Here is a 27903-nt window from a genome sequence, read left to right as displayed (position 1 = left end):
GAGAAAAGTCGACGGCGATTAGAACGACGAGCGACGAGGAGGAGAAAGTCGCCACTTGCGGTTTGCGACGGCCGAGCAAAGTCGAAATGGCTGGGCTTCGCGTCCTCGTCGCTCGTCGTTCTAGTTCTACTCGCCGTCGACTTTTCTCGGCCGTCGCCGCCTGCCTCCTCCTCGTCGTTCTAGTACTGCGGGTGGCGGAAGAGGAGGGGGGCGGCAGTGCAGGTGGCAGAAGGGTGGAGGGGGGTTTCGGGGATGGTGGGGAGGGGGACTGCAGTGGTGGGGGTTGGGGTTGGGGTGGGGGTGGGGTTGGGGTGGGGGTGGAGGTTAGGGTTAGGGTTAGGGTATTAGGATTAGGGTTAGGGTATTAGGGTTAGATTTAGGTTAATTAATTAGAGTTAGAGGGTGATTAGAGGTTAATGACTAACGGAGTTTAACACCGTTAGTCATTAAGGGTAACTTGATGTATTTTTCGAAAAGTGAGGGGTATATGATGAATTTCAAAAGTTTAAAGGGTATACGGTGCAAAAAAAAATTTGTCAGGGGTATATGGTGAAAAAACCGTAGTTTTTCTCTCTTAGTTGTTGCACCATCCACCTTCACATATCTTCCAATAGGGCTAACTATCTTAGAGTATGTACAATGGGGCTCTCCAACTAGCTCTCCAACTAGCTCTCCAAGGAGAGAGAAAATGGAGAGCCACCTCTTACCCAACAATGGGGCTCTTGGGTGTGTCTTGGGTGTCTCTCCATGGAGACACTTTGCCAAAGGGCTCTTGGGGGAGATACCATTTGGGTTGATGGAGAGATGGCTCTCCAATGTGTGGGACCCACTTTTTATTGTAATTACTTCAATTTTTTTTTCTTCATGCAACCATTTAATGATCTTTTCTATAAAAATTATAAAAAAGATGGTAATAATTATTATGCCAACAAGTATAATTTTCCTTTATCTATAAAATGAGCCTAATATTAGATATTTAAAAATTAGTTTTTCATGTTGTAGGTTAATTCTTCATTCCATGCCAAATTTATGAAAATTAAATATTAGCACTCATAATTATATTTTTTTAAAAAATTCTACTTTGCTTAAATTATGAAAAAGATTAATTTGTAATTATATTTAATTTACATGAATAACTTAATTTATATAACTTTGATCATAATATGAAATGAGGTTCATTTATTGACATGGGGACCACAAAATAATGAAAAGTTGAATGGAGAGCTCTTTAAAGGGTTTTATTGTTGTTGGGTGTTTTTAAACATGGCTCTTGAGAGTAGCTTGAAGAGAGATAATAGGAGAGAGAGTGTGGAGAGCTAGTTGGAGAGACACCAACCATTGTACATTCTTTTAGCAAGACACCTCGCACTCTAATATTTGAAATCCAACCTAAGCTGAATCCATGTAGGAACCCATTCAAAATGTTCCTTGTTAATTTCCATATCATGAGCCCATTCCTTCACAATCAATGATTTATTATCAAAGAAGAGGTTCGATTCCATCAACACCAAGTCCTTCTTCTCCATGGAAGTGAAACTAACAATGTAGATTCCACTTTTCACCATAGAAACCTTATCTACTCCATAGTTACTCCAAATCCTCCTTATGAAACCTTCCATCACATAGAATGGAGGATTCACTCCCAATACAAAACAGATTACAGAGGATGACCAAAAATCAACCTCCGATTGCACATCCTCCATATCAATTTTCACCTTCGGGTTCATATTAACAGAGCTAACATTATGTTCAGGTGAATCAGATAATACCTCATTGTTATACATTTGAAGTATCGGAATTGGTTCAATTTGACGCCCAACTTCTCTACCACTCTGTTGTCCGTTTTTCACCTTCTCAACTATGGAATGAATCAAAGATAACCACTCAGAGAAAAATCTGTGCGTATTCAAGCTATTTTAAATTTCTCTCACATCATCCTCCTCCGAGTGTTGCTCAGCTTGGAACTCCATTGTTGTTACACCATGTAACTCATCCATGGTTCTATTTTTCTTAGCATTCGAATCAGAAATCGCTCTAGTAGGTTTACGGTTGCTAGTATTCGTTGTCTTCTGCACTTTTGAATTTCTCACCATGGCAGAGAGAATTCTAGAGTGAGAAACTCTCTAGATCTACAACATGATTACTTTAATTTGGCAGAACTTATTACTCATTATCTAAGGCGTTATAGGTGTTGTTTGGAAAAGCAATTAAAACTCAATATTACATGTTGGGGACCTAAGTTTACTGTGTCGGTTAATTAAAGTGAACACATAACATAAATAATCACACATGTAAACTTAAGCAAGCATTTAAACATGTTAAATGCATAAACAAATAAATATAAGTATAACTAAAATTTAAAATTATCAATTAATGCTCCAGGAACTTGAATCTCCATGGATCTCCATCCTTGATGCTCCTGGAACTTCATTCTTGATTACATAAATAATTTATAATTTAAATAACTAAAATTTATATTACAAAATACGAACAATACGCAGATCGTATTTAATTTATATAAATTTAAGGATGCGCAAATCATATATATTTATACATTTAAGGATGCGCATATCGTATTTTCTATCCTATTTTTGGGTCATACTCGTCACAACATGCAAAACATAATATCACGCATATTATATTAAGCATCCATGCACTTATAATAAAATAAATACAAATTTATTTACTCATAAACGATTAATAGGAAATTGAAACATGACATTTACAAATTATCAATTAATTTTAAACATGTCAACCTATAGTTAAACTTAACAAATTTAAGAAATAACTAAAGCAAAAACGCTTCCATATTACTTCCTCTGTTTCTTTTTACTCGCTACACTTCTCATTTCACGGACTCCTAGGCAATTTTTGGAGAAGAGAGAGGTAGAGATTAAAAAGAAAAAGGGCCCATGTGGGAGGAGAGAGATAGAGAGAGTTTATTGCCCAAAAAAGAAGTGTAGCAAGTAATGTGAAACTTCCCATAATGGAAAGTGTAGCGAGTAAAAAGAAACGGAGGAAGTAGTTATAGTACTTAACCATTTAAGTAGTGAATTAACCTAATTAAGAAACTCCGTTATTTTGATTCAATTAGGACCTATTATGGAATTAATCAAATTAAACTTTAATTTGCATGATTGGAAATTAATAATAATGCTTAAATAAAAAAGAAAAAGAAGAATAAGAAAAAGGTGCTCAACTAACTACATAAAACTAATTAATTCTGATTAATTCTTACGAAGCAAGATCACAACTGATTAATTATGTTCTCTTAAGTCTTCATAGATATTGGGTGTATTTATTAATACTTAATTAAGACTATTCTAAATGAAGTTGTGAAAGTATGTATGGAATTTTCATGGAGCAGTCAAGCTTACACTCAGAAACCTGGTGGTGTTGTTTGGGACTCTGTATGTTGGAGTAAGTCAAGTGGTGTTTTAGGATTTAGAGAAGTCATGTATGATTTGGAACAAAGCCTGCCTTAGGAAATATGTTTGTGCCATAGTTGCCAATCAAGATAATATGTGAATCAAATGGATCCACGCACTCTGTCTATATCAAACAAGATAGCTGGTGGAACTATTCTCCCAAAGCTGAAGATAGTTGGTATTGGAAGAGCGTTTACAATGTAAAAGAGCAGATCAAAGAGCACTTTACAGAAGATGAGTTTAAAGCACTGTCATCCTATTCCATTCAAGCAATTTATGAGAAAGTTAGAGGCTAAAAACCTTTGGTTCATTAGGATAAATCAGTTTGGAATAGACTATCTATTCCAAAACATATATTCGTATTTTGGTTAGCGGTGCAAGAGAGATTGCAGACTACAGCTAAACTTGCTAAACTGGGTGTTGCAACTAATGATAAATGCTTGCTTTGTGATGACAAAGAAGAGACTCACTCTCATCTCTTTTTTCAGTGCTAATTTAGTAGGAATGTGCTAAAAGAGATAAACAGGTGGCTTGGAATTCTAGCATCAAGTAACTCTGTCAAATTAGAGAGAAGAGATATTGTATTATTGTGCCTCCATTAATTACAATTACATTACTTATATAGAGAACATAACATAAACTTAACCTAATAAATTTAACCTAATGGGCTTGCTCATAAATATAGACCTACGGTCCAATATCCGCTAACACCCTCCCGCAATTGTAACGGTAGTAGAACGAACGTTACAATTGGACAAATAACAATAAAAAAACACCACTAAAAATAAAATCGAACTCAAATTCTTCAATTCTTCAATTCTTAAAATCTTCAAATGTGAAGAGAGGAAAAGATATGATTTGTTATTATTGCTTGTTTTGTATCATAAAGATTACAACCCTTTATATAGAGAAACATAACATAAATTTAACCTAATACAACTTAACTTAATGGGCTATGGCCCAATACTCCTAACAAACTCACTATCTGGTTTGATCAGATGGATGCAGAATATATAGTCACCAATCTAAATTCAGAAAACAAGTCATGTCAGCTGGCATAGCTGCAACTCTATATCAGGTATGGCTCTAGAGGAATCAATGCTACTGGCAGTAGTGCAGTCCTAATATTAAAATGAGTGTAAAGCAAACTAAGAGCTCAAGTAAGAATGCGAATTGGTGTTGTTCTTCCACAGAAAATAAGTATGAAAGATTATGCTTGGTTTATTACATTGTAAATGCTTGATGTAATTTAGTTGATTGTGATCGAACCTAACCCTAATTTCTCCTATTGGTCGGTTTTCTTACTTTAATTAGTTACTACTATGTGTGACCTCATAGAATTAGATTAACTTACTCGTAGGTTCGATCAATATTGTCCCACTAACCAACATTTATTCTCTAGCAAGTAAATATCTACTAAACTAACGTAATTTATTATCTCTATAATAATTCCTTTTATATTTAGTGATTGTCGAAAATGTATAAGGACATATTTCTTCATCGACAATGTTCACGAAAAAGTGCACGACAATTTCTGACAAAGACATCTTAGTAAAGGGGTGTTCATTTCATTCCACTTATTTTTGCATATTATATGCATTTATTAGTTTTTATTAAATCTTATTTAATATTATTCTTTATTTTCTGAAATTTGCTTATTTTTGTTAAATTTATCTTAACTTATTAGTCGTTATTAGCTTCACTCTAAACTTATTTTTTTCTGATCAAGACTGAAAATAAGGTGAACATAATAGGCCCTAAGACTTATATGTGCCGGCCAAATCTATAGTTAATGGTGTGACCAATCCACATATAAAGTTAATTATATTTTACAAGTTAATTAATAATATATAAGAAGTTACTTATAATTATTGAGATTACTTAACGTGGATTCACTTAGGAAAGGAGTCCATGATCACACGTTAAGTCACACGAACCAAATATATGAATTAAGGTTTTAAAATGTAGAAAGATCCTTAAAAGTATGTGGAAAGGATGATTCCAAGTGGTTTCTAGATAATTAAAGTCTCCCTAAATCCTGTGAAAGATTTGAATCCCTACTCTGAATCTCGAAAACTCTACTTTTCAACTCTAAGGCCTGTTCTTTTCGGCGTAAAACAGCTGAATTGAACTGAACTGAACTGAACTTATTAGAGCTGAACTGAACTGAACTGAACTTATTGGAGCTGAACTGAACTGAACTGAACTTATTGGAGCTTAACTGAACTTATTGGAGCTGAACTGAACTGAACTGAAGTGAAGTGAACTGAACTGAACTGAATTGAATTGAATTGAATTGAATTAATATAAATTAAATTGAATTAAATTGAATGTAATAAATATATAAATAATATTTTAAACAATAATAATATGAATATTAAATAATAATTATAATGATAAGTAATAATAATGAATAATAATAATTGTATTTTGGATATTTTTAAATGATAGTTATAAATAAATAATATTAATAAGCATAAATTAATAATAATTAATGATAATAATGATAATTTATAATAATTATTTTATATTATTTGTATTATATATTAATACTTGATGACGATATATAATAACAATAATATCTAAGAAGTAAATTAATATTACTATTTTAATAATTAGATTTAATAATATAAAAATATTTAGTAATAAAAAATAATGATTGGGTTAAACCGCGACAATTACATCATAAAACGTCTTGACGCGATTTGATTGGTTTATGGGCTAAAAAAGTGGGTTTATTTGTGCTTTGACCTAAACCATGTTCCTCCTAATAATAATAGTAATAATAATGAGTAAAGGTATAATAAACAAAATAATAATACTTAATAGTAAATATATAATAATAATAATAATAATAATAATAATAATAATAATAATAATAATAATAATAATAATAATAATAATAATAATAATGATGATGATGATGATGATAATAAGAGTAATTAGTAAAATAAATTATACCAACATAATAATAATATTTAACAAAATTATTATAAAAGAATAGAGCTGAGCTGAGCTGAACTAAACTGAACTGAACTGAACTTATTAGAGCTGAACTGAACTGAAAATAAGTTGGGGAGAACAGGCCCTAAATTCAAGGAAAAAACTGAAAACTCAAAGAGTTAATCACAACTTAGCTCACAAAATTAATAAAATCAAATCTCTGATTTTTGTTCATAATTAACGTGCCATTTATAGGCTATCTATTACAAGATAAGCTAAACTAGTATCCTAAAGAACTAAATAACTACAAAACGTGTAAAAGAACCAAAAGAAGACTTCTAATCTAAATCTACCAATAAAACCAATTGGCTAAGAGACTCCTAGTCCAACTAGGAAACAAAAATCGACAGCAGATTTCCTAATTACAATAGGATTCTTACAGAATTAAACTCCAAAAACAAACGGTTCCTATAGTTTTCAAATCAGGTAAAACCAAGTGGGATTTTAAAACCGTGTAAGCTAAATAACAAATAGTCCGTTTTTAGAGAGACGGTCTCACGTTAGCGTTAACTTGAGACCGCTGATGTCATACTGACATCACGCACATGCATCAAACCAACAGTAGAATTAGTTAAGCGCTTCCACCTATTAGTTATGCTAGCCTTAGATTGCTTCTGGATGAATTAGTTAAGCGCTGAAGTATATTAGTTAAGCGTTGGAGTATATTAGTTAAGCATTGGAGTATATCAGTTATATCATATATTCCAGATTATAATGCATTTTATTGACCCTAACTTCAGTATACATAAACATTATCTCTTTCTTCTCTAATCTATCGAGACGCCCTAAAACCTATATTGTTTTCCTCCTCCATTCTCTACATACAACATGTATTGGATGTTTAATTTGGATGTAAGTAAAATATTTGAGCACGAGCTTGGAATAATAATGTCCACAATCACTTACTTTAATTTTTCACCTAGATAAGATGTTTATCATGTGAAAGAAGAGTTTGATACATATTCATCAAAAAGGGTAATATATACTGCCCATTGTTAGATGATAACTTGCACTTGCAAAAACTTTGAAGAAACAGATCAGATCACTTTTGGTACCGAAAACTTAACTTTTGCATTTGAAAGTTTAACTTTTTATTTGAAAAACATTACTAATACCTAAATGTTATTAGTTATTAATTTATTCGTAATAGTTATGGTGGTAGGATTGTTGTATTTTCATGCTTAGAAATCATGCACATGTGTTCAATCACAAAAATACTACATGGGTATATGTGCAAAAGGTGGATTAGATATGTAAAGAGGAAAGCGTGGAATCGAGAAATGAATAGATAAACCAATGTGACCACATGGCGATATGAAACCGCGAGAAAATTAGTTTTACAATCTCATTCTCAAAAGTCAAGATAATGAAAATGCAAGAAAGGCACTCCAAGAAGTCTACGAAGATACTCTTGCAATCATAATAAAGTCTTAACAACAAAATCAATCGTAGAAGAACGATGCTCATCAAGTATAACTATATTGGTTATTTTATACTCGTATGGTTCAAAAACAAAGAGAGGAAGTGTAAGAAAGAAAAGTCATTTTGAAAAGACTAAAAAAATAAATTTCAAGAACCAAACTGAAATTGGTACAATAATTACTCAAAATGCTAGGTTGTTTTAAGTTATTTTTTCAGGTTGTCTTTTGTATTTGACATTTTAGATTTGTAAAAAAGTTGTTTCTTCATTTATATTAGAAACCAAAATAATGCTCAATTAATCTTAACTAATTATAGAGCAACACTAACTAATGCATTGAATATGTTAACTAAAAAAACAATGAAAGTCTACATAAAGATTACCAGCTGTAAACTATTGTGCTAAAATACTAAGCTAATTCGCCAAAAATTCGCCAAAATATTATCGTGAGAATTTGTGAGACGCGGTTCGTATTCTAAAATTATATATCTCTTGGGTTGGTCAGGTCTCACGTTAAGACTAACGTGAGACCGTCTATTTTAAGACTTTGTGAACAAAGGTTGATTAGAAGATTTCCTGATCTTATAAGAATTTAAAATCTTGGTTTGTACATTGGTACTCTTGGTTTATAAATCTAGCGCAGAAAACATTATACTAATATGCTTAATTTGTATTATTTCCTAATAATCAATATAATAATATATACAGTGAGATAAATCTAATAACATCTAATGTTTTAACATCATTCCTAGATATTACAACTGAGAATAGTGAAAAAAAAAAAAAAAAAAAAAGCAATAAGCATGTAAATAGTATAAAAGCCAAATTGTTGTCATTAAACTGAAATGATAAGAGTAACTACATATTTTTGGGATAAGATATTTATTTGATAATCATCTAACAAACAATGAATATAAAAAATCATATAAAGGAACGAGGGATGATAAAAAAAAAATAGCAGCTAGAGGGCAGCTCGCCCACTATTAGGGGTGTAAGCGGACAGTGAAAAGTCCAAAGTTCAATACTGTCCAGTCCAAACTTGTCGGACTGGACTGGACTGAAAATTTTTATTGGACTAGACTCGGACTCAAATTTTCAATTCCTAATATTTTCGGACTGGATTTGGACTCACCCCTTCGGAGTCCAATAAGTCCAGTCCAAAAATATTTTATATTGAATATTTATATATATAATTTAAAATATGTATGTGCCTGATTTAATGCAGTGGATATAATAAGCTTAATTTTTCAAATTCAAATATGGGAGCATGTTGTGAATCATTGAATCTAAATCAGGAAAAAAAATATAATAATCGTACTGGATTGGATTCGGACTCAAGAAAAAATTATCGGATTGGACTGCACTTGACTCCAAAAATATTTGGATCGGACTTGGATTCAATTGCTCGAGTTTAAAAAACTTTGGACTAGATTTGGATTTGGCAAAGTCCAATCCACTAACACCCCTACCCACTATCAGGGACAATGTTGTAATTTAAGCATATTCAAACACAAAAACAGAGGTTGAATTATAAACAAGTGTTTAAGACACACAAAGAGGGTTTGAAATATAAATAACTAGTGTTTTTAAACATAAAAACATGAATTTTTATAAATATCAAGTTGGTTTTTGGGGGGCTGATGAAAACACGCAAATCGAGATAACTTTTACTTTTTGTTAGAAATAACAGTGTTATTTTTTGACAAAAGTTACATTTAATTCACACCAACAAGGATTGTTTAGTAAGTAACAAATGTCTCAAACACATAAACATGAGCTGGTTTATCAATAACAAGTGTTTTTGATATATAAACACTAAGTTTGTAAATTACAACATTATCCCTCATAGTGAGCAAGTTGTCCTCTAACTTTTATTAATCTGCAGTAGGTTGATACTTGATAAGAAGATTTCCTGATCTTATAAGAATTTAAAATCTTGGTTTGTACATTGGTACTCTTGGTTTATAAAATCTACTGCAGAAAACATTATACTAATATGCCTAATTCGTATTATTTCCTAATAATCAATATACTAATATTTTCTATAATCTTTTTAAAGAGGAAATATTTTCTATTCATTAATTGATGACTCTCTTGAATATCCTTGCAACAAATGGAGGGAGGAGAGAGAAACGAAAGCATTGCCAAACAAATCCTCCCTCTACTCTCTAGTCACCAACTCACCACATTTATCTTTTAGTTACAAAAGTCCAAAACAACATTGACAAACCAAATCACCTCCAACCTCTAAATTAAAAAAAGAAACAAACATCACATTCACATATGACATATTCACATCCCATAAATGAGAAATTGTCTTTTTTTCACTACATAACATATCATATCTATGCAATATGTAGTATGTACTCTCTCGCATCGCATCACGCATCAGGCATCAGCAGCATGTCTTTCGGTGCGCACAAAGAGAAGATCACAACTCATATTTTCTCCCCATAATCAATAACTAATTTCCCCACTTCACCGCCCACCACACCTGCATACATGTATAAATTACTTTACATAACATAACATAACACAACACTACACTATCTTTCTCTCTCCTCAACTACAATTTTTCAGTCAACTCTATTTCCTTTGATCACATATTCACATCTCAGGTATGTATACACTTGTTTTTCTTGAGTCATTTCTAAATTGTTTTCTCTTTCTTTCTTATTTTTGCGTTTTTTTTTTTTTTGTAGTTATGATCTTTTAGAATCAACAATATAAAGACATAGATTTTGTTTTTGTTGTAAAGATGATGTCTTTTTTCTATTCTATTTTGATTTTAATAATGGGTGGATTTTTTTTGGATTAGTTAAACTTAATAGGGGAAAACATAGATTATGACCATTATATATTGCTTTTTTTGGAAACTTTGTGCAATATTATTTTATTTTACAAAAGTGTATGTATTTTAGATTGCATGTAGCAGATGGCAAAGATTGTGGGTATCGAGTGATGAGGTTGATGAGTAGCAGAAAATTTGTGTCTTGCTTAAAATTCATGATTTTATAAAGAGATGTGTGTTTTGTAAAATCTAATTGTAGTTTAATTGCTTGTGATAATCAAATTAATTATCTTATCCTAAATATAAATATATAATTATCTTAAGATTGTGCACCGGATTTAAGATGATAATCAAAATTACTTGAATATATAAGTATGGTAGAATTTATTGCAAGTTTTGATTAGCTAATCTCTGATATTGGTGAAGAACTTCTATTGCGGGAATAAATTAAAACGGTCAAAGATAGTGAATGTGTATGGATTTCTCATTGCATTGTTGGTTGAAATTAGGGAGAATCAAGAAGAGTTATCTGGACTTTAAGTTAGTCATCTAGAATGACCCTTAATTTTTAATGGAGAAGTTTATATATAGCTAACAAAAAAAAGTGGGGTATCTACTTTTGTTTATCATTTTTTTACAAATAACTACCTTTTAATTTTTTTTTAAATGGATAACAATAAGTTCAATTAACAATTTAATACAAGGAATCTCAATTAGGGACGGTATTGGGGCGGGTCCATCTGGACATCGACTCAAACCCGTTTATTTTTTACAAACCCAGACCTGCCCCAGATCCATTGGGTCTAGGTTTTTTAGACCCATATCCACTGGGTCTAGCGGGTCTATGAGTCCTAGGTGGGTCTTAAATGGGTTCTTTTTAGTTTTAAGTTTCGATCACATTTTTTAATATATGTAATTAAAAAATTTCGCCTAATATATATAGGTCATGTATCCATGGTCAAAGCATTATTTAAACAAAATTTTAAAAATTAACTCATAAAATATTAAAATTTACAACTTACAAAGTTACAAGTCTTAGATGGAGTTACAACATTAACGAGTTCACAAAATCACAACTCATAAAACCTTAGAATTTAGGTAAAAAAAAAATTCTAATATGTATAAATGGGTTTGCAAGTCGGTATAAGTCTAACATATGTGGACCCCGATCCAGACCCGACACATGCTCTTCGGGACCTAGACCTGACACGAACCCATTGGGTCTAAAATTTCTGGACACTGACCCTTACAAATGGGTCGAATCCTTCTGGGTCGGGTTCAGAACCCATTGCCATCTCTAATTTGAATGCTAACAGATTTTGTTTGGAACCAAAGAGGGAAGGGGGTCGCGGGGTGGGGAGACCTAAAATATATGAGGGTAATTTGAGGTTTTTGGATAAAGCTCCATTTTTCCTAATTATTTATGACAATTAGGAAACTTTAGTCCCTCCTTTGACACTACCATTTGACGTTTCAAATGTTGAACGTTGCTTATTATGGCCTACTCCTTTCATTCCTTAATGTTCTACCACTTACCATATCCCCAAATTTCAAAGAGAAATGTGGAAATGGATCGGAGTAATTGACCACCCATGTCGGTTTTTCTGCTTTTTTGAAGGAGAAAAATAGACTCTAATATAGGGTCTATTCGCCAAAAGTAGTTGTTGTGGTAACTGTTAGCTTGTTAGCTATATAAGTAGCTCTTAGTTGTATAAGTAGCTAACGATTGTTGTATTAGCTGTCAGATATTAGCTGCCAGAGTTTTTGAACGTGAAAATAACTTTTATGATAATAGTGTTCAGTAAAACTAGCGGCTAGTGTACTAAAAAATTAACAAAAATAAACTATATTCAATTTTCAAAAGCTACTCCAAAAGCTACCTCTATCCTAAAAGCTTTATTGCTTTTCTAAAACACTAGTTCAAACACCAAAAGATACTCCAAACATTGCTTCACCACACACAAGTTTTCAGCATTAATAGAGTTTTGACTAAAGCTACCTCAAAAGCTATTGCCGAACACGCCCATAATCTACAAGCCTAAATGTGTCTAATTAAGTGGGCCAAGGAATGGCAAAAAAGGGATAAGAAATGCTAATATGAAAAATTAAAGAATATTTAGAAAAGAAATAAAGTTAAAGTGGAATGAAACATATGAAAGGAAAGAGTGAATAGAACAAACATAAACAAAGGGAGTATAAAATTAAGCTCGTTAAATCCAAAGTAAGAAGGAAGGGAACTAGTTTCTTGGGTCATATTTTACAATTGAAGCTAAAAAAATCAAAAGGGGTAGTAGTTTGTAAAAGGTGGTATATAGAATATTGTTTCATACTTCCTCTATTCTTTTGTAGCTGCAATAGTGGCTTTGGCACTTTTACATACTTAACTTTGACCTTTTTTTTTTTTATGATCTATATGTAAAGAAAAACACAGTCAGGAGAATTCTTATTATGTTCATCTTCATATATATTTTTAAGAAATCAACTCTTCATAATTTCTAGTTATATGAAGTATTATTAAACATATGTGATAGAGAATAATATTAGAATAATATTTTTTCATTGTATTAGGATATACTTTGTATAGTTTCCTATCCATGTTAGGACTCTGATTTTGTAAACTATATATTGATCAATAGAAATCACTCCAAACTCAATGAGAAAATATTATTCTAATATTATTCTCTATCAATATGAATTGTTTAAGTGTTGCATTGAGAAGCGTGTAAGACAACAGTTAAATTGCTTGCAACTTAATATGAAAAAGGATGATGCATAGTTCTTCTAAAACTACACTGATAAGAGGTAAAAATAATTTATTAGTTTGTTTTTGACAATATAAAGTAAGGTATTGTTGAAGTCAAGAACCTTGGATCTAATCCACTCATGTGAATATCTCTTTCATGCTTTTCTCTTTTAATATTGTACATGCTTGTTTAGTACTTAATTGCATTTGCAAATCTCAATTATTGCATTAATATTCAGGCTTATAATCCGACGGATGATCCATTATCTTTAATATATATAATAATCATTGTACTCTGATAGATTGCAAGGCTACTAGCTTCTTTTACACGGAACCACTTATCATATTCCATAGTATTAGGCCTAATCTTTGGAACGTATGCATTACTTGTGAAAGACTTCTACATATTCTTTATTTACATTAAGACATTAAATTGTTTGCTGAGAAGGAAACCACTAGTAGCCTACGAGAGAAGGGAAGGAAGAATTTGTGGGTTAGGCTTGTTAAGTTGTTCTAAGACAGAAACAAAGTATTTAGTGGAAATTTAGTATCATTTGATGGATAATGTTTTCTGGGTAGGTAGATTATTATTAAAGTCATATGCTTATCAATATGGTTAGGCAATTTTGTCATTAGCTTTGAAATTTATTTTCTATTTTGATTGATGAGTATGTGAATTAAATCTTCTCTGTTTCATTTTCTTTCCTGATTCTAATTCGCTTGGGATGAGCTTTGTTCAATGTTCTAAAATATTATTATGCGAACTTGCAAAGTTAATGTGTTATTCCTGAAATCAGTGCTAATTTTCCAATTTTCTTTCGATCTTTATTGTGTTTTTGTGGGATAATTGCATACAATAAGCTAATCTTTTTTTAGTTCATTTGCCCTAGCAGTTGATGGCTTCAGCTCTCTGTGATTATCCTTGCACAGTTCCTACCAGTGAAAATCTGCACAGCTCTTTTGAAATAAGCAAGACAGAAGAGATTACTCCACCCAATACTTCACCAGTTCTGGAAATCCCCGTCTCTTCTTCCTCATCACAGAGTAGCATTCCTGCTCCGCCCCCCTTACCTAGATCAACCATTCCAAAAAGAAGGTATCGAGAGAAAACGTTAGAATGTTGCTGCATTTCGAAAGAGACAAGAGACCTATGGGATAAACTCTTCAAAGAAGGTTATGAGGCTGATGTTTATCTCATTACTGAAGATGATGCAATGGTTCCTGCACATTTCTGTGTTCTGGTAACTTCTATGAGCTTTTGTGTCAGTTAGGCTGTCCATTTCTGAATTCTATGTTACTCGGACTCCAGTATTTATGTTGGACCAGGTACTTGTCCAACATGGCTACTTCATGAAATAATATTTTGATTTTGCCCGATATGAAGGGTTGAAGTGTCCAGTGTTGACGATCCAACCCGGATAAGGATACTTGGGGTAAAGTTTTCCGAGTAACATAGATTGTGATCGTATACGTAGTTGTAAAGTTATTTTCTGATCAATGGATTTCCAAAAAAAAGAACATGCCTGATCAATTAATAATTAGTTAGAGATGTCAGTGGTAACAAGATGCATGATTTGGTTTTGGTTTATCTCTCAGTATGCAAAGTCATTTGTCTTGTGAACTTTTTTCCTGAAGCTGAGTAATATCAAAAAAAGATAATTAAGAAGATCAATGAGCATTCTTCTTTGTTTTTGTGTAGAGTATTGCATCACCTGTTCTAGGGAAGTACCTTCAGGATTCAAAACCTAAGAATGGTGTACGATACGTCAAGATTCCTGGGGTACCCCAAGGAGCTGTTTGTACATTTATCCGTTTCTTGTACTCGTCTTGGTACGTGATATGTCTGCATCCTTTTCTCATTGTGAACACCCTTCTATGAATCTAGAATGATTCACCAAATCTCACATGACGAAATAGGATAGCTGACACCACTTATGGTACATTCTAGTGAAGTATTTATTCCAACAATATATTGCTATAAAAGAATCATATTATTCTGTCTTTAGTATTCTGGAAGGAATAGTCTTATTTATAATAATTCAAGAACTTTCATAGTTTGATCTTTTATTGTTATTTTATCTGATACTGTGGTTTCCATTTTCCTATTGAAGCTATGAAGAAGAAGATATGAAGAAGTTTGTTCTCCATTTGTTGGTTCTGTCGCATTCTTTTGTTGTTCCTTTACTGAAACGAGTCTGTATGCAGTATCTGGAGAATTTCTTTCTGAATAAAGAAAATGTAATAGATGTTCTCCAATTAGCAAGGAAGTGTGATGCACCCCGACTTTCCTTCATATGTATCCGCATAGTAGTAAAACACTTCAAAACTGTTGCATCCACCGAAGGATGGAAGGTCATGAGGCGTGTTGATCCTGCACTCGAACAGGAGCTTTTGGAGTCTGTTGTTGAAGCTGATTCTGTGAGTCATCAACCTTAATGCTGCTGCCTGCTGCCATTAGTGAACAGGATTGAGATTGTGTAATCATACGTATACATTGATCTTTGTCACAGAGAAAGGAGGAGAAGCTGCGTAAGATGGAAGAGGAAAAGGTGTACTTGCAACTACACGCAGCAATTGAAGCCTTGATTCATATATGTAAGGATGGTTGTAGCACAATTGGACCTCGAGATAAAATGCTTAAAGGAAGCCAAATTGCTTGTGGGTTCCCGGCATGTAAAGGGATTGAAATGCTAGTTCGTCATTTCTTCAGTTGTAAGACTAGAATTCCAGGCGGGTGTAGTCACTGCAAGCGTATGTGGCAGCTTCTTGAACTTCATTCTCGCATGTGTGATGTGCCTGATTCTTGCAATGTTCCTCTCTGTAGGTAAGCAAAGATCACCTCATTTTCCTAGTGTGCAAATTTATATATTAGACAATTCGACCTAATCTAACTACTACTATTAGTTAAACATAAAAACTTGAAAAAAGCTTGCAGAAGTACTCAAATTCAAGTATGAATTGGAAAAAATAGTCTACTTTACAGGAGTTATATTGAAAGGAAAAGCTTAGACCTAGCATTTTTGGTCTTCTGCTTTACAGGCATTTTAAGGAAAAGGTGAGACAACAAAGTAAGAAAGATGAGGCAAAGTGGACATTATTGATAAGAAAAGTGATGGAAGCAAAAAACTTATCAAATCATTTTCCAGCTCGGTTCTCAGGTTCATTTAACCATACCAACAGTCTCCAAGTAAATTCAGAAAGATTATATTTTTACGCCTCCGTATTATAGTGAGGCAGTCTGATGTATTTAACGACTTGGAGAATATCAAAATCATGAAATTAGCAGCTATTTCTCCAAACAAAAAGGGCATATATATTCGAAATTTCGAATGTAAATATAAGTAGAAGACCTAGCTTTTGGAATTTACTGCCTATATTACGAACATTGTTATACCATCGTGAAGAATTACTTATTCATTAGCTTACAAACATTGTTATGCTGGTGACAGGATTCTGTGTTAAATGGAGAATAATTAGTCTCTTCTGTAATTATGTTGTCTTGTGTATGTGACAACATATAGGAAACTGTAATAAGCATGTCACACATCCTATTGATCAATATTCAATACTAACATTCATTATTGACGATGTTTGCCGTATTATTTCTTCTGTTTCGGTCAGTTTGCTCTAAAGCACATTTACAGTGAAGCAAATCAAGTTGCTAACAAATTTTTTCATTCCAGGGTCACTTTCTTAGCTCATAAAGCTCAAATTTCTCATATTCACTGTTCTCACGCTCTGGACATTAGGAGCATATACAATGGTTGATGCAAAAATTTGGATTATCAATTATTTTAATATTTCTTCTCTTTCCCCTCACTTATAATCTACCATTAATTTTTATAGTTTTTTTACCTCTAATGGATGATCTACAATTTTGAGCTTTTTAACCATTGGATTGCTTTTCTTAATGCCATTAGATTGTTGCCGATTCACCATGCATAAGGCCTATCATTTATTCTCTTTCATGAGCTTTGGCTATAATCCAACAATGATCTGATCATTGTAATGATCTGATCATCCTTCTCTCTCTCCTCTTTTTCTCTTTCCTAATTCTTTATTACATTTTTTTATGTCTCTTCATGATCTAGTTTGTAGATCATCCAATGGACTTACTCTAATAGAAAGGCTACTTAAATGCTCATAAGTGCAAACATGTACGTAGATTACCAGACAACAATTACTCATATTTTCAAGTTACTTGTGATGTGAGAAGAAAAAAGATATAACAAAAACCTAATTCTGATTAGGAAGAACTGTATCAATCAATTTGTACTTGGGAGCCACGGCCAAATAAGCAAAAACAAAATTGAATTGACTGATGATCATAACTGTCATGCTAACAATTCACTCTTCACATTGACACGCTTGTTACATACAATAATCTAGAACGTTTTTGGAGTCTATGACTTTTAACGGAACGAGTTCAGATTGCTCAACAAATATCGAGCTCAAAGCTATGCTCCATCAGCAAGTGTCCTCTTTGTTGTACTGATATAAAGCACTGCATATGGAAAGAGGATTAATTCACAGTAGCATAATTTACAAGTACAATTACTAGAAAAACAAAATATAGAATAACTATAGTTTCAAACAATTACCATTGTTTCCACGAATAAATGCATCACCATATTTATTTTTCAGCTGGCCGTTAACATACTCTTCTGTTTGCTCCATTGCAATGTTCATGTATCCATCCAAGCAAGCTAAAATACCTGCATACACAGATTTTACTTGAAATTAGACATAGTTACATAGCCCAATTTTACTGGAGCTACTATCTCAACCACCAGAGAATACTTCAGCAGTTCAGCAGACTGGAATAGACCTTATCTTAGATTAATATTATCTTCTTATGTAGACAACTCTTTCTACCTTACCTTTCTAATTATTCTTCCCCTCATTCTTCTAGATTTTCACCAAAATGAAAACCTTCCTCAAGTACCTCAATTCACAGTAATTACTTGCCATAGCAAAACACGATGCCAGGTCGATGGTGCTACAACCTAAACTTCCTGACAGTGCCAACATCATGTATAACTATGGAAATTCAGAGACATTGGAGTAGCAGAGACCTAAACCACAAACCATATGGATAAAAAGTATTAATTTGCAGTGAACAATCCCTGAGGATCTCTCAAGCTTCTAGTCTAGACTTCCAAGTGAAATTTTCTTCAAATCCTTTAATATCATCATTACAGTGAAAACATCACAGTTCACATAGCCAGTTCATCAAGCAGCTAACACCACATAATTGTGTACCAAAATTCCAAAGAGAGTACTGCAACAAGAAGGTAGTAACAAAGAAGAGAGGAACAGAATAATCTGAAAGTTTATCATAAACAGAAAAGACGAACCTCAAAATGTCATACTCATTGGAGGCCATAAGCAAAAAACTGGGGGGCAACATGACCAACTTTAGTTCCCTAATTAGCCTCCTCCCCCGTCTTATTACTCCTACACAGGCTAAACTTGACTGGGGCAAGAGGGGAGAGATTTATGTTCGACCAAAGAAATCAACCAACCTTATTTCTCTAGAAGTTACCGTGACAAAAACGAGGAGATGATTTATGAGGTCATAGCTGGTCCAGAGCCAACCATGGTTATATTAAAAGCAAGATGGGAGGTCAATTTAGCATAGATCTCCGGACTTGGCTCGAGACTTTAACGAGCTGAGCTACGTAAAACTCGGCTCGAAAGCTCGTGGACATGCTCGATTATACTTTTATATTGAAAAATAATATATTTATATATATGTACATAAATATATTGACCTAGATATCACACAATAATAAGTTAATAGTTTCACTGTCTAAAAGAAAACCTATAAATCTCAAAAACTAAATAGAAAAAAATGAAGAAAACATGTAAAAAACTAGCGGTAATAAAGAGTCAAGCTTGTTCGTGAACAGTTCGAACTCGACTCATTTAAATTTGGTCAAAGCTCGACTCGAACAAAATTTGGCTCGTTAAGCTTTGAACTCGGCTCGAGCTTGAATAAATTTAAACGAACACAAGTCGAGCAAACTACAGTTCGGGCTCGCCTCGACCGATAAGCAGTCGTAGTTGAAAGTCAAAATAGAAAAGGAGAAGGAACGGCTGAAGAGAATGTCTTCTAGTATAAGTTTGCTATTAGGCATTGTTTGGAGGAACAATGTTTGATTCGAACTATGGAACTTGAATTTTTCAATGGATCAAGGAACATAATTGTAACTTGAGTTTTTGTTCCTTCGTCAAAGGAACTGCGTCTAAAAGGAACAAGTAAAACTGAATTTATTATAATCAACTGATATAATAATGTGTTCTATTATTAAGGAGTCAAAGATTACATGATCTTATTGATTGAGTTAGTTTGGGATTAAATCTATATGATAATATTTTGATTAGGATTTTATTTAAAGTAAACATCTTTTAGTGTTTTACATCAAATAAAGTATCTTTGATGATTCTCTTTTGGAGTTAAATAAGAAAAAATATGCTAGGTTTCTAAGCAAATTAGGAGTCTATAATTGATGACATTGTGTCAAAGATCACGTCTTTCATTAAGATGTAGCATTGGATAATTGGTTTGTTCCTTGAGTTGAGGAACAAACCCCTTCCTCGAATCAAGAAAAAGGGACTATTTGAAAAGTAAAACCGATTTTCGATTTTGATTAAGTGAAATGTGATATATTTTGAATAAGTAAAGGTGTTATCTTTATAAATAAATAAGATAAATCCTTATCTTAGTTTATTTCTTAGATCACGTTATCTATATGTTAAGCAAATCATTTTTCGGGTTTTGGTCAATGTTCCTAACTTATCTTGTCGCTGAGTCGTCTAACTTTATAGGAAGTTGTTGATAAAGTTTAAGAGGGGTATCTTGTGTAGCTTGGTTCTATAAATAAGACTTAATCTCATCTGTTGAAAAGTATCTAACTTGTGTCATTCTATTGTGTATGACTTTAGTGGAAAGAGAGCTTAATAATGTAATATATTGTATTCCACATATGAGTCAGTTTCACAGTTCCTATCATCCATAGTTCTTGTTTATTAAAAATTATTCTATCAAGCGTCAGAAAAGGGTTATAGGGTTAAAGGAAACTCTTGTATTGGGGTCTTATTTTTAAAAGGCGTGAGACGCACTAAGGCGCAAGGCACACGCATCCCGTAGGTGAGGTGCACCTCTGGTGATGCCAAAATCCTTAAAAATCAATTAAGAACAATAATAATTAAAAAAAAAAAAGTAGATATATAGATATATATATATATATATATATATATATATATATATATAGGGGTAGGATCCGCTGAAAACATTTCTTAGTCTGAAAACTGAAAACGGGGTAACTTTTACCACTTTTAGGGTAACTTTATGTACTTTAGGGGTAACTTTTACCTGTTTTAGGGTAACTTCATTATATTAAAGATAAATTTATATATTTCAAGGGCAACTTTATATATGATAAGGGATAACTTTTAGTACGTTTAAGATAACTTTATTATGTTGCAATTAATTTTCATCTTTCTAGGGTAACTTTGAGTATTATAAGGATAACTTTGAGTATTATAAGAGTAACTTTAACTAATTGTATTACTAAACACACCATTATTGATACACATAACAAAGTGAATACATACGAAAACAAGAATAAAACAACTGACTTTAAGTACTCATCAAAAGACAAAGAATTAACAAATGAAATTATAATTGATCTTCCATATCTGAAAATCATGTTGTTAATTCTTGATAATAATCTTCAAGCTGTTCTATCAGCAGAGGCGGACCGAGAATGGGACATGGGGGTACAAGTGTATCCCCATTTTTAAGAAAAGCTTTGATTAAAAAAACCCAGGAGGGAAAGCTAGAAGCGGCAGCAAGGTAAGAGAAGGAAGAAGTGAAAGTGTCAAACCATGGTGGTACTGATGGAGATTTGTTGCTCCAGTAGAGTATAATAGAGGTATTAGATGAATTCATGAAATAACAACCACTTCCAATTTTCTTTCTCTTCAATCTGACCTAAATTTTGTGTTTTTTTTTTCTTCAATTAATTTGGGGCAAACACAACTAATTGCAAGACTACTTTCATAACCAAAATTCTTCAAAAGTTTAAAGTTTGAACCTCAATTTGTTGTAAATGGTGGAAATCTCAAGTAATTTCATGGGATCTTTGTTCTTTCTCTCTCCTCAGCTTCTGCTTTGTTTTCGGCTTTGCGTGGAAGGATGCTACTCATATTGGGAACATTTGCTTTCTTTTTTTTAATAGAGGAGAGAGAAAAAGATATTTTTTTAATAGAGGAAGGTGAAATGAGAAAAAAGAGTTGAGAGTGAGATGATGAAAATGGTGAAATTCAGTCGAAGAAAAGTGGGGAGGAGAGAGGACCAGGTGAGGAGAGAGAAAGAAACTCAGTGAAACTATGAAAGAAGGGAGGAAAGAGAAAAGAGTGATTTTGACCCAAAAAACTGTAGCATCGTTGGCCACGCGATAAAAAATCAACAGTGTGGATCTTTGGTTTTCAGTTTTCAGCCTAAGAGTGGTTTTCACAAGATCTTATTCCTATATATATATATATATATATATATATATATATATATATATATATATATATATATATATATCTACCGCTACTGTATTTATAATCATTAACTCCTCTAAAAAATAAATAAAAAGTGGTAAGAGTTTATTCACAGAAAAATATCTGATTAGAGGGTAAGAACAACAAAAGCTTAACAGAAGACAATAGAAAAAAAGGATTGAAGATTAAAAAAACAGAAAACAAAGGGGACAAAAAAGTGGCAGAGTGAGGACAACATAATAAAATTAATAAAAGGGCAAAAAGGAGAGAAGGTTAAAAAAAGAGGGAAAAAAACTCCAAATTGAAAACATGTGACTACATCTAACTCTTGTGAAGTAGGTCACATGTCAGAAGAAAGAGAAAGAGAAGAGAGGATCGAACAGAGAGAATGAAAGGATACCAGACGACTCACCTAGAAAGCTTCACGGCGACGAACGCCGGCAGATCTAGTGGTGGCCACCACCACCGGACATCAATCGCCGGCTATTTAGTCATACCCGATTATAATCAATCTCCCAAATGCTTTGCTTTTCGCAAATTAGGGTTTCTAAAATTAGGACTTCGATTTTTTGGGTTAGATTGAAGTAATTTCATGCAATTAATTGGGAGTTTTTCCTCCAATTTACATACTTCCTCCGTATCAAATTAAATGCAACAGTTTTTGAAAACGAATGTTTCAAATTAAATGCAACACTTTCCTTCTTTCTATTTTTGGTAAAGAATTAGAGTGTCAAATTACACATATACCCTTATTAAAACTAATTAAGCCCCCCTTAACCTAACCTAACCAACATTAGTCTACCAAAACTTCACCCCCCCTCCCTCTCTCCAATACCCACCTTGACCAACATTGACCACCCCCATACCACCAAACCACCACCTACTGTCACTAGCACCACCCTACCACCACCTCGTTTTACCGGCACCACCTCACATAGCCACCACCCAACCCATCGCAACAACCACAAAACACGACCACCACCACCAACCCATTCCATCGTGACCACCAAACCACCTCACACGACCACCAGCCAACCACCACCAACCCATCGCAACAACCACAAACACAAAACATGACCACCACCACCAACCCATTCCATCGTGACCACCAAACCACCATACACGACCACCGGCCAACCACGAACCACCCATCCACCACAAAACCACCATCAAGCCACGAACTCAAACCCTAATCACTGTAAAATCAGCCACACGCAAAAAATCCTCATCCCTGGTGGTGGTGGACAGAACAGGAAAGGGTGATGGTGTGGTTAGAGGTCCGAAATCAAAGGGGGAAGGGGTTAGAGGTCCGAAATCGAAGGGGGAAGGGGTTAGAGGTCCGAAATCGAAGGGGGAGGGGGTTAGAGGTCCGAAATCGAAGGGGGGTGGGGGCGCAAGGGTGGGGAGGGACGCATGGGGTGGGGGATTGCTTGGTTTGCAGGGGTGGGGTAGGGGGTTGTCGTGGCTTCTGGGTAGTTGCTGGTAGTACCTCGATGGTGGTGGTGGTGGCGGCAGTACCTCGACGATGGTGGTAGTCTTTGTGGTGATGGTAGTCTCCATGGTGGTGGTGGTGGTGGTGGCCGTGCCTCGATGGTGGTAGTAATCTAGCGCCCCATTCCACTCCTTTTTTTTATTTTTTTGGCCCCACTTTCTCTCTCCTTATTAACATACCCACGTGCTAAACTTTCGCATTAATCTTACCTTTATAAATTTTACCTAGGAGTCCGTGTCAAGGGAATTGTTGCATTTAATTTGATACGGAGGAAGTTTTAAAGATTGGGTATAAGTTAATTTGATTTTTTTGTTTAATTCTTGTTTTAAACTCAGATCGGTCTCTACTTCTCTCATTTCTTAACAAAAGGCTGCTCAGGTGGCACGCCTCGCACCTCCGGTAAAGGCGCACAAAAGCGCGCACCTCTTCGCGACTATTGTTGTGCGCCTTGCCTTAGCTGATGGACGTGATTCTGCACCACCTTGGCTCGCCTTGCACCTAGGCGCGCTTTTTAAAACTAAGATTGGGGTTAGAACTTGAGTGAGTTCTTGTATTGTATGAGAAGGCTTTGAATGAAGCAAAAGAGAAGGGACTTTAAATGAAGTCAAGCGAGGAACAACAATTGTGGGAACGCTTGTTAGGATTGGAGTTCCTAAAGGAACACGAGTCGTGGCTAAGTGTAATATGTAAGGATTGGTCTATTATTTTCCTTGTGGTCGAGGTTTTTTACTTCCTGTAGGGCCTAGGAAGTTTTCCTTGTAAATTCTCTTATATCTTCGCATTGTTCTTATTGTTGTTTTTTTTTTAATATTCCTAGTTAAAGAGCATATATCTTGTAACATTTAGCACAAGAGTGGTTCTCAAGTGCATAAATATTACTTGTTAGAAGAGAATTTCTGACCCTCGGTCCCTCTTCATCTTGAGGAATCTTGTTGTGGTTATAGGTCTGCATCAGCAGAGGGAGGGTATCAGAGCCCCTCCCAAATTTTAGTTCATTCCCTTTGTTTATTAGCTTCAGCCAATGTAATTGACCTAAAGGTAGTAGAGTTCACATTTGATAAACATACCACTCTACCTATGTACACAGGTTAGTATGTGTACATAGGTATGTGTATACATATACGGGTATGCATGTAAGTGTATATGTTGTATGGCAAATAGTTAGAATATTCATTGTAACAATGTAGGATATATTCAGAAAAAGCATTTCCAGAAATTACTACAATCAATTAAAAGGAAAACAAATACAGCGAAGGGCAATCATTTTCATGCAGTTGAAAATTCTGGCATAATAAGCCAACACTTTATTTCAGGAGTTGAGCTTGCAGAGGTCAGCAAGGACGTGCATTATATCCATTTAATTTAACCCCTTTAAACATTTTGAAGTTTCTGTAATTGCAATACAGACACCTCCTCAAATTTTACAAAAATGCAAGTTAGAATACCACACAACCCATGCACAGCATGAATCCTAAATCAAAGGTGAGGTCCGGTCAATCTCCTCAATCAAGTTTCAAAAGCTCTACAGATCAACAAGAAATATGAAAAGACATCATCCAGTCAATTAGAAAACTATATATCTTCAAACCAACGTTCCCATTTAAAATGACCTATAGACAAATGGACAATGGGAAAATATCATGTCCATATCAAGATGTACATGAAACAGTCAGTTGATGACTTTGAATCCCAAGAAGAAGAAAAAAAATCCCTTAATATGTATTGCTTTCACAACCTCTGTCCATTTCTCATCCCAGCACACTTTTAATGTAAAATCCATCTAAAAAGCAACCTTTATAGCTCATGAGCTGTCAACAAATGACAGAAAATTTCCCCTTTACCCACATATCTCGTACTTTCTCTGGACATATCAAAAGCAAATTTTGAAAATTCTATGCCCTTTATCTGGAGAGTAACTGAGAGAAATTCTTTATTAAATGGACTTGTCAAATCCAAAAGCTGACTACTCTATTACACCGTGATTAGCCAAACATCATATGTAACCAGGTAAGTTTGGATATAACTTAGATGTTTCCTAGCTAATAGAAGTTCTGTTTCAGAATTTTACATAATTTCAAAGACCCATTCATCAGTAACAAGTCCGGTTACGGAAAAAAGATATGGACTTGGTGACTTGCCCTTCTTTACTTCTTGGACTGGTATTGCTATTGAGCACTTTATTTAGAGGATGTAGCATTGTAAGTCTTATATCTTTAGGGAATACTAGGAGCTGCAAAAGTTGGATTTATCTGGACAGATGGGCAGCTGTAAATACAGCAAATTAGATTAACCACCATTGACAAATAATCAAGTTGAATGCTGGACTGTTTGTTCCCAAGTTTGAGATAGCTTCAGAGCTTCATCATGTCTTAAGAAGTTGCACTCTTCACAAGGACATTCAAGAAAGCATGTCAATTGAAAGAAAACGCTATAACTGTTGCTTCCATCATAAGAAAATTTCTTCTTAACAATTTGCTCATACCTCATGTAAGATACATTATATCAGTGCATCACAAACAACAAATAATGTAGCACTCCAAAATGTAATACACCTTGTGTCCCTAAAAATATTGTCATCAATCTTTGGATTGCTGTTCCAGAAAAAATCCTACTTTCAATCTTTGGATTGCTGTTCCAGAAAAAATCCTACTTTCTGAAAAATTATGCACCACAGAATCTACCTGACTCATTCATACCATCCTTACTTGTTCACGTGATCCTCATATGTTCATACTACTATCATTCAGATCTCTACACATGCTCACACTGTCAGCTTAGAGCACTTCAAAGAACCCATTAAAACATTTCAAGAAAACCCCAAACCAAAAGCTAGATTCCTTCATGAGGCAAAGTAAATAAAATTAAACAATGCAGAAATATAACTAAAAAATTGTTATCACTAGAAAATGTAGAACTTCAAGCACTATTTCGTAACTAAGTTACTAACATCACAACATTACTCATTCACTCAAATTTCAGTGAGAAGAGCAAAAATCAACACAAAATGCAGGTAATCTATCACATTCCTGAAATGACAAAGTAATCCATAATTATATTTGAAATATGAAAAAAGACAATTAGGGTAATTACCACGATAATCGACCCCTGAATTAAGTTTAACAACAACCGGGCGACCGCGAATGGATTTGAGAAAATCTGCAGGGGTTTTGGTGTTAGCAGACCCTTTTTCACTTCCAGCAGTACTCATCTCTTTTTCTCACTAACAAATTGGAAGCAAAAAAAATTAGGGTTCGTAAAAATTGGTAAGACGAAAAATTCAGATTATATTTGCATATGTGTACCACTCTGTCAAGTATTATTTCAATGAAAATCATGAAATAGAGTAAAATTACAGAAGAGAAAATTACCTGTCTGAGAGTATGCAGCTGTGAAATCGTTGAAAGCGGAAAAAGAGAAGAGGAGAGAGAAAGAGAATTGAGAAACTTTTTAGAGAGATGAATAAAACCCGCCAAAAGCCCTAGCAGTGCACTTTGAAGTGGTAAATGTTTTTCTTCTTTTTCTTCTTTTTCTTCTTTTTCTTCCTTTATGTTAAGTTGTTAAATGTTAACGCATGAATCATGGATTCATGGTCATGAAGAGGCTAGAGGGTGTTCTTAAAAATCCGAGCAGGTTGATTTGTCCGATTGACCTACCGATTTACAGTTAAAAAATCGGGTAATTTTGTAAAATCCAACTTGAATGGATTGGATACCCGACCCGAAGAAATGGACAAGAAATGGATCGTCGAAGAATGAGTCGCTTGTTTTTCATAAATGGGTATCCGGTTATTCGAAAAAAGTAAAAAAAATTATTTTGTTGGCTTGTTGGTCTTGTTACACCTTCTTTGCCTCTCAACTCTAATTCTCTCTTCTTTCACCTCAAGTTTCACAGCAAAAGAAATCATCTTTAATTTATTCGCTAAATCGCTGCAAAAGGTTGATTCTAACTTTCAGTCTCTCAATTTGTTCTCCTTTTGTCAACTTTCATTCTATCCACTCTCATTTTCACTAACCATGATTAAACCACTACTAAATCATACAATTATCACTCTGCAACTCATTCGTAATGTTGCTCTCTGTAATTTGCAGCTTGAACAAATTATTTTCTACACCATTAATCGAGATAATTCAATTGAGGGTTGCGACACCTATCAATTTGCTGCAAATTTATTTACCTAATGTTCAAAGGCAAATGTGTTATTTTTGATGTAGTAGCCAAATTGTGCTCTTTCTCAATTAATTTACTGCAAGCAATTTGGTAGTTTGTTGTTCTTCTTCTCAAGTACCCTATGACCCAACCCAGAAAATCGGGTTCAATTAGAAACATACTAAAGAGGGCAATTTGGGTTGATGGATTAGGTTCGGGTTTTGTTTTGGGTTTTTTAAATTCTTTTAAATGAGCTTTATTTTGGGTTAATATCGATTTATGCTTCAATAATTGATATAAAATATGTACAACAGAGAAATGATA

The 27903-nt window shown here is 33.8% G+C and overlaps 2 protein-coding genes across 4 annotated transcripts; one reads left to right on the top strand and one right to left on the bottom strand.

The window, feature by feature from the left end:
- The first annotated feature begins 10201 nt into the window (after positions 1-10201).
- LOC104889035 (BTB/POZ and TAZ domain-containing protein 3) lies at positions 10202-16970 on the top strand. Of its 3 annotated transcripts, none has more exons than XM_010674171.4 (6): positions 10202-10469; positions 14279-14626; positions 15085-15215; positions 15497-15803; positions 15896-16209; positions 16425-16970. In XM_010674171.4, exons 2-6 carry the CDS (start codon positions 14282-14284, stop codon positions 16612-16614), a joined length of 1287 nt encoding a protein of 428 aa, XP_010672473.2. In that variant the 5' UTR covers positions 10202-10469; positions 14279-14281; the 3' UTR covers positions 16615-16970. The 3 variants fall into 3 exon arrangements, with proteins under 3 accessions (XP_010672473.2, XP_010672474.2, XP_048497168.1); XM_010674172.4 differs by having other exon boundaries at positions 14262-14626; XM_048641211.2 differs by lacking the exon at positions 10202-10469 and adding an exon at positions 13490-13960.
- A 709-nt stretch (positions 16971-17679) lies between these two features.
- LOC104889034 (sm-like protein LSM36B) lies at positions 17680-26957 on the bottom strand. The gene is made up of 4 exons (XM_010674169.4): positions 26802-26957; positions 26524-26653; positions 17987-18100; positions 17680-17889 (listed from the first exon to the last, which is right to left on the bottom strand). The coding sequence occupies exons 2-4, from the start codon at positions 26639-26641 to the stop codon at positions 17843-17845; spliced, it is 279 nt and encodes a 92-aa protein (XP_010672471.1). The 5' UTR covers positions 26642-26653; positions 26802-26957; the 3' UTR covers positions 17680-17842.
- Between the last annotated feature and the right edge of the window lie 946 nt (positions 26958-27903).

This window comes from Beta vulgaris, chromosome 3 (genome assembly GCF_026745355.1).
Source record: "Beta vulgaris subsp. vulgaris cultivar EL10 chromosome 3, EL10.2, whole genome shotgun sequence".
NCBI classification, from domain to species: domain Eukaryota; kingdom Viridiplantae; phylum Streptophyta; class Magnoliopsida; order Caryophyllales; family Amaranthaceae; genus Beta; species Beta vulgaris.
The sequence above is the reverse complement of the archived record's forward strand: the minus strand, read 5'-3'. Positions and strand labels throughout refer to the sequence as shown.

Bases quoted from the DNA above. Each gene is read 5' to 3' on its own strand.
- LOC104889034 (XM_010674169.4), bottom strand. From the start codon at position 26,641: ATGAGTACTGCTGGAAGTGAAAAAGGGTCTGCTAACACCAAAACCCCT. The intron at 18,101-26,523 runs GTAATTACCCTA...CTGTGTATGCAG, and splicing joins TTCAGGGGTCGATTATCGTG to GTATTTTAGCTTGCTTGGAT. The intron at 17,890-17,986 runs GTAATTGTTTGA...TTCCATATGCAG, and splicing joins ATTTATTCGTGGAAACAATG to TGCTTTATATCAGTACAACA.
- LOC104889035 (XM_048641211.2), top strand. The intron at 14,627-15,084 runs GTAACTTCTATG...GTTTTTGTGTAG, and splicing joins CTGCACATTTCTGTGTTCTG to AGTATTGCATCACCTGTTCT. The intron at 15,216-15,496 runs GTACGTGATATG...TTCCTATTGAAG, and splicing joins CGTTTCTTGTACTCGTCTTG to CTATGAAGAAGAAGATATGA.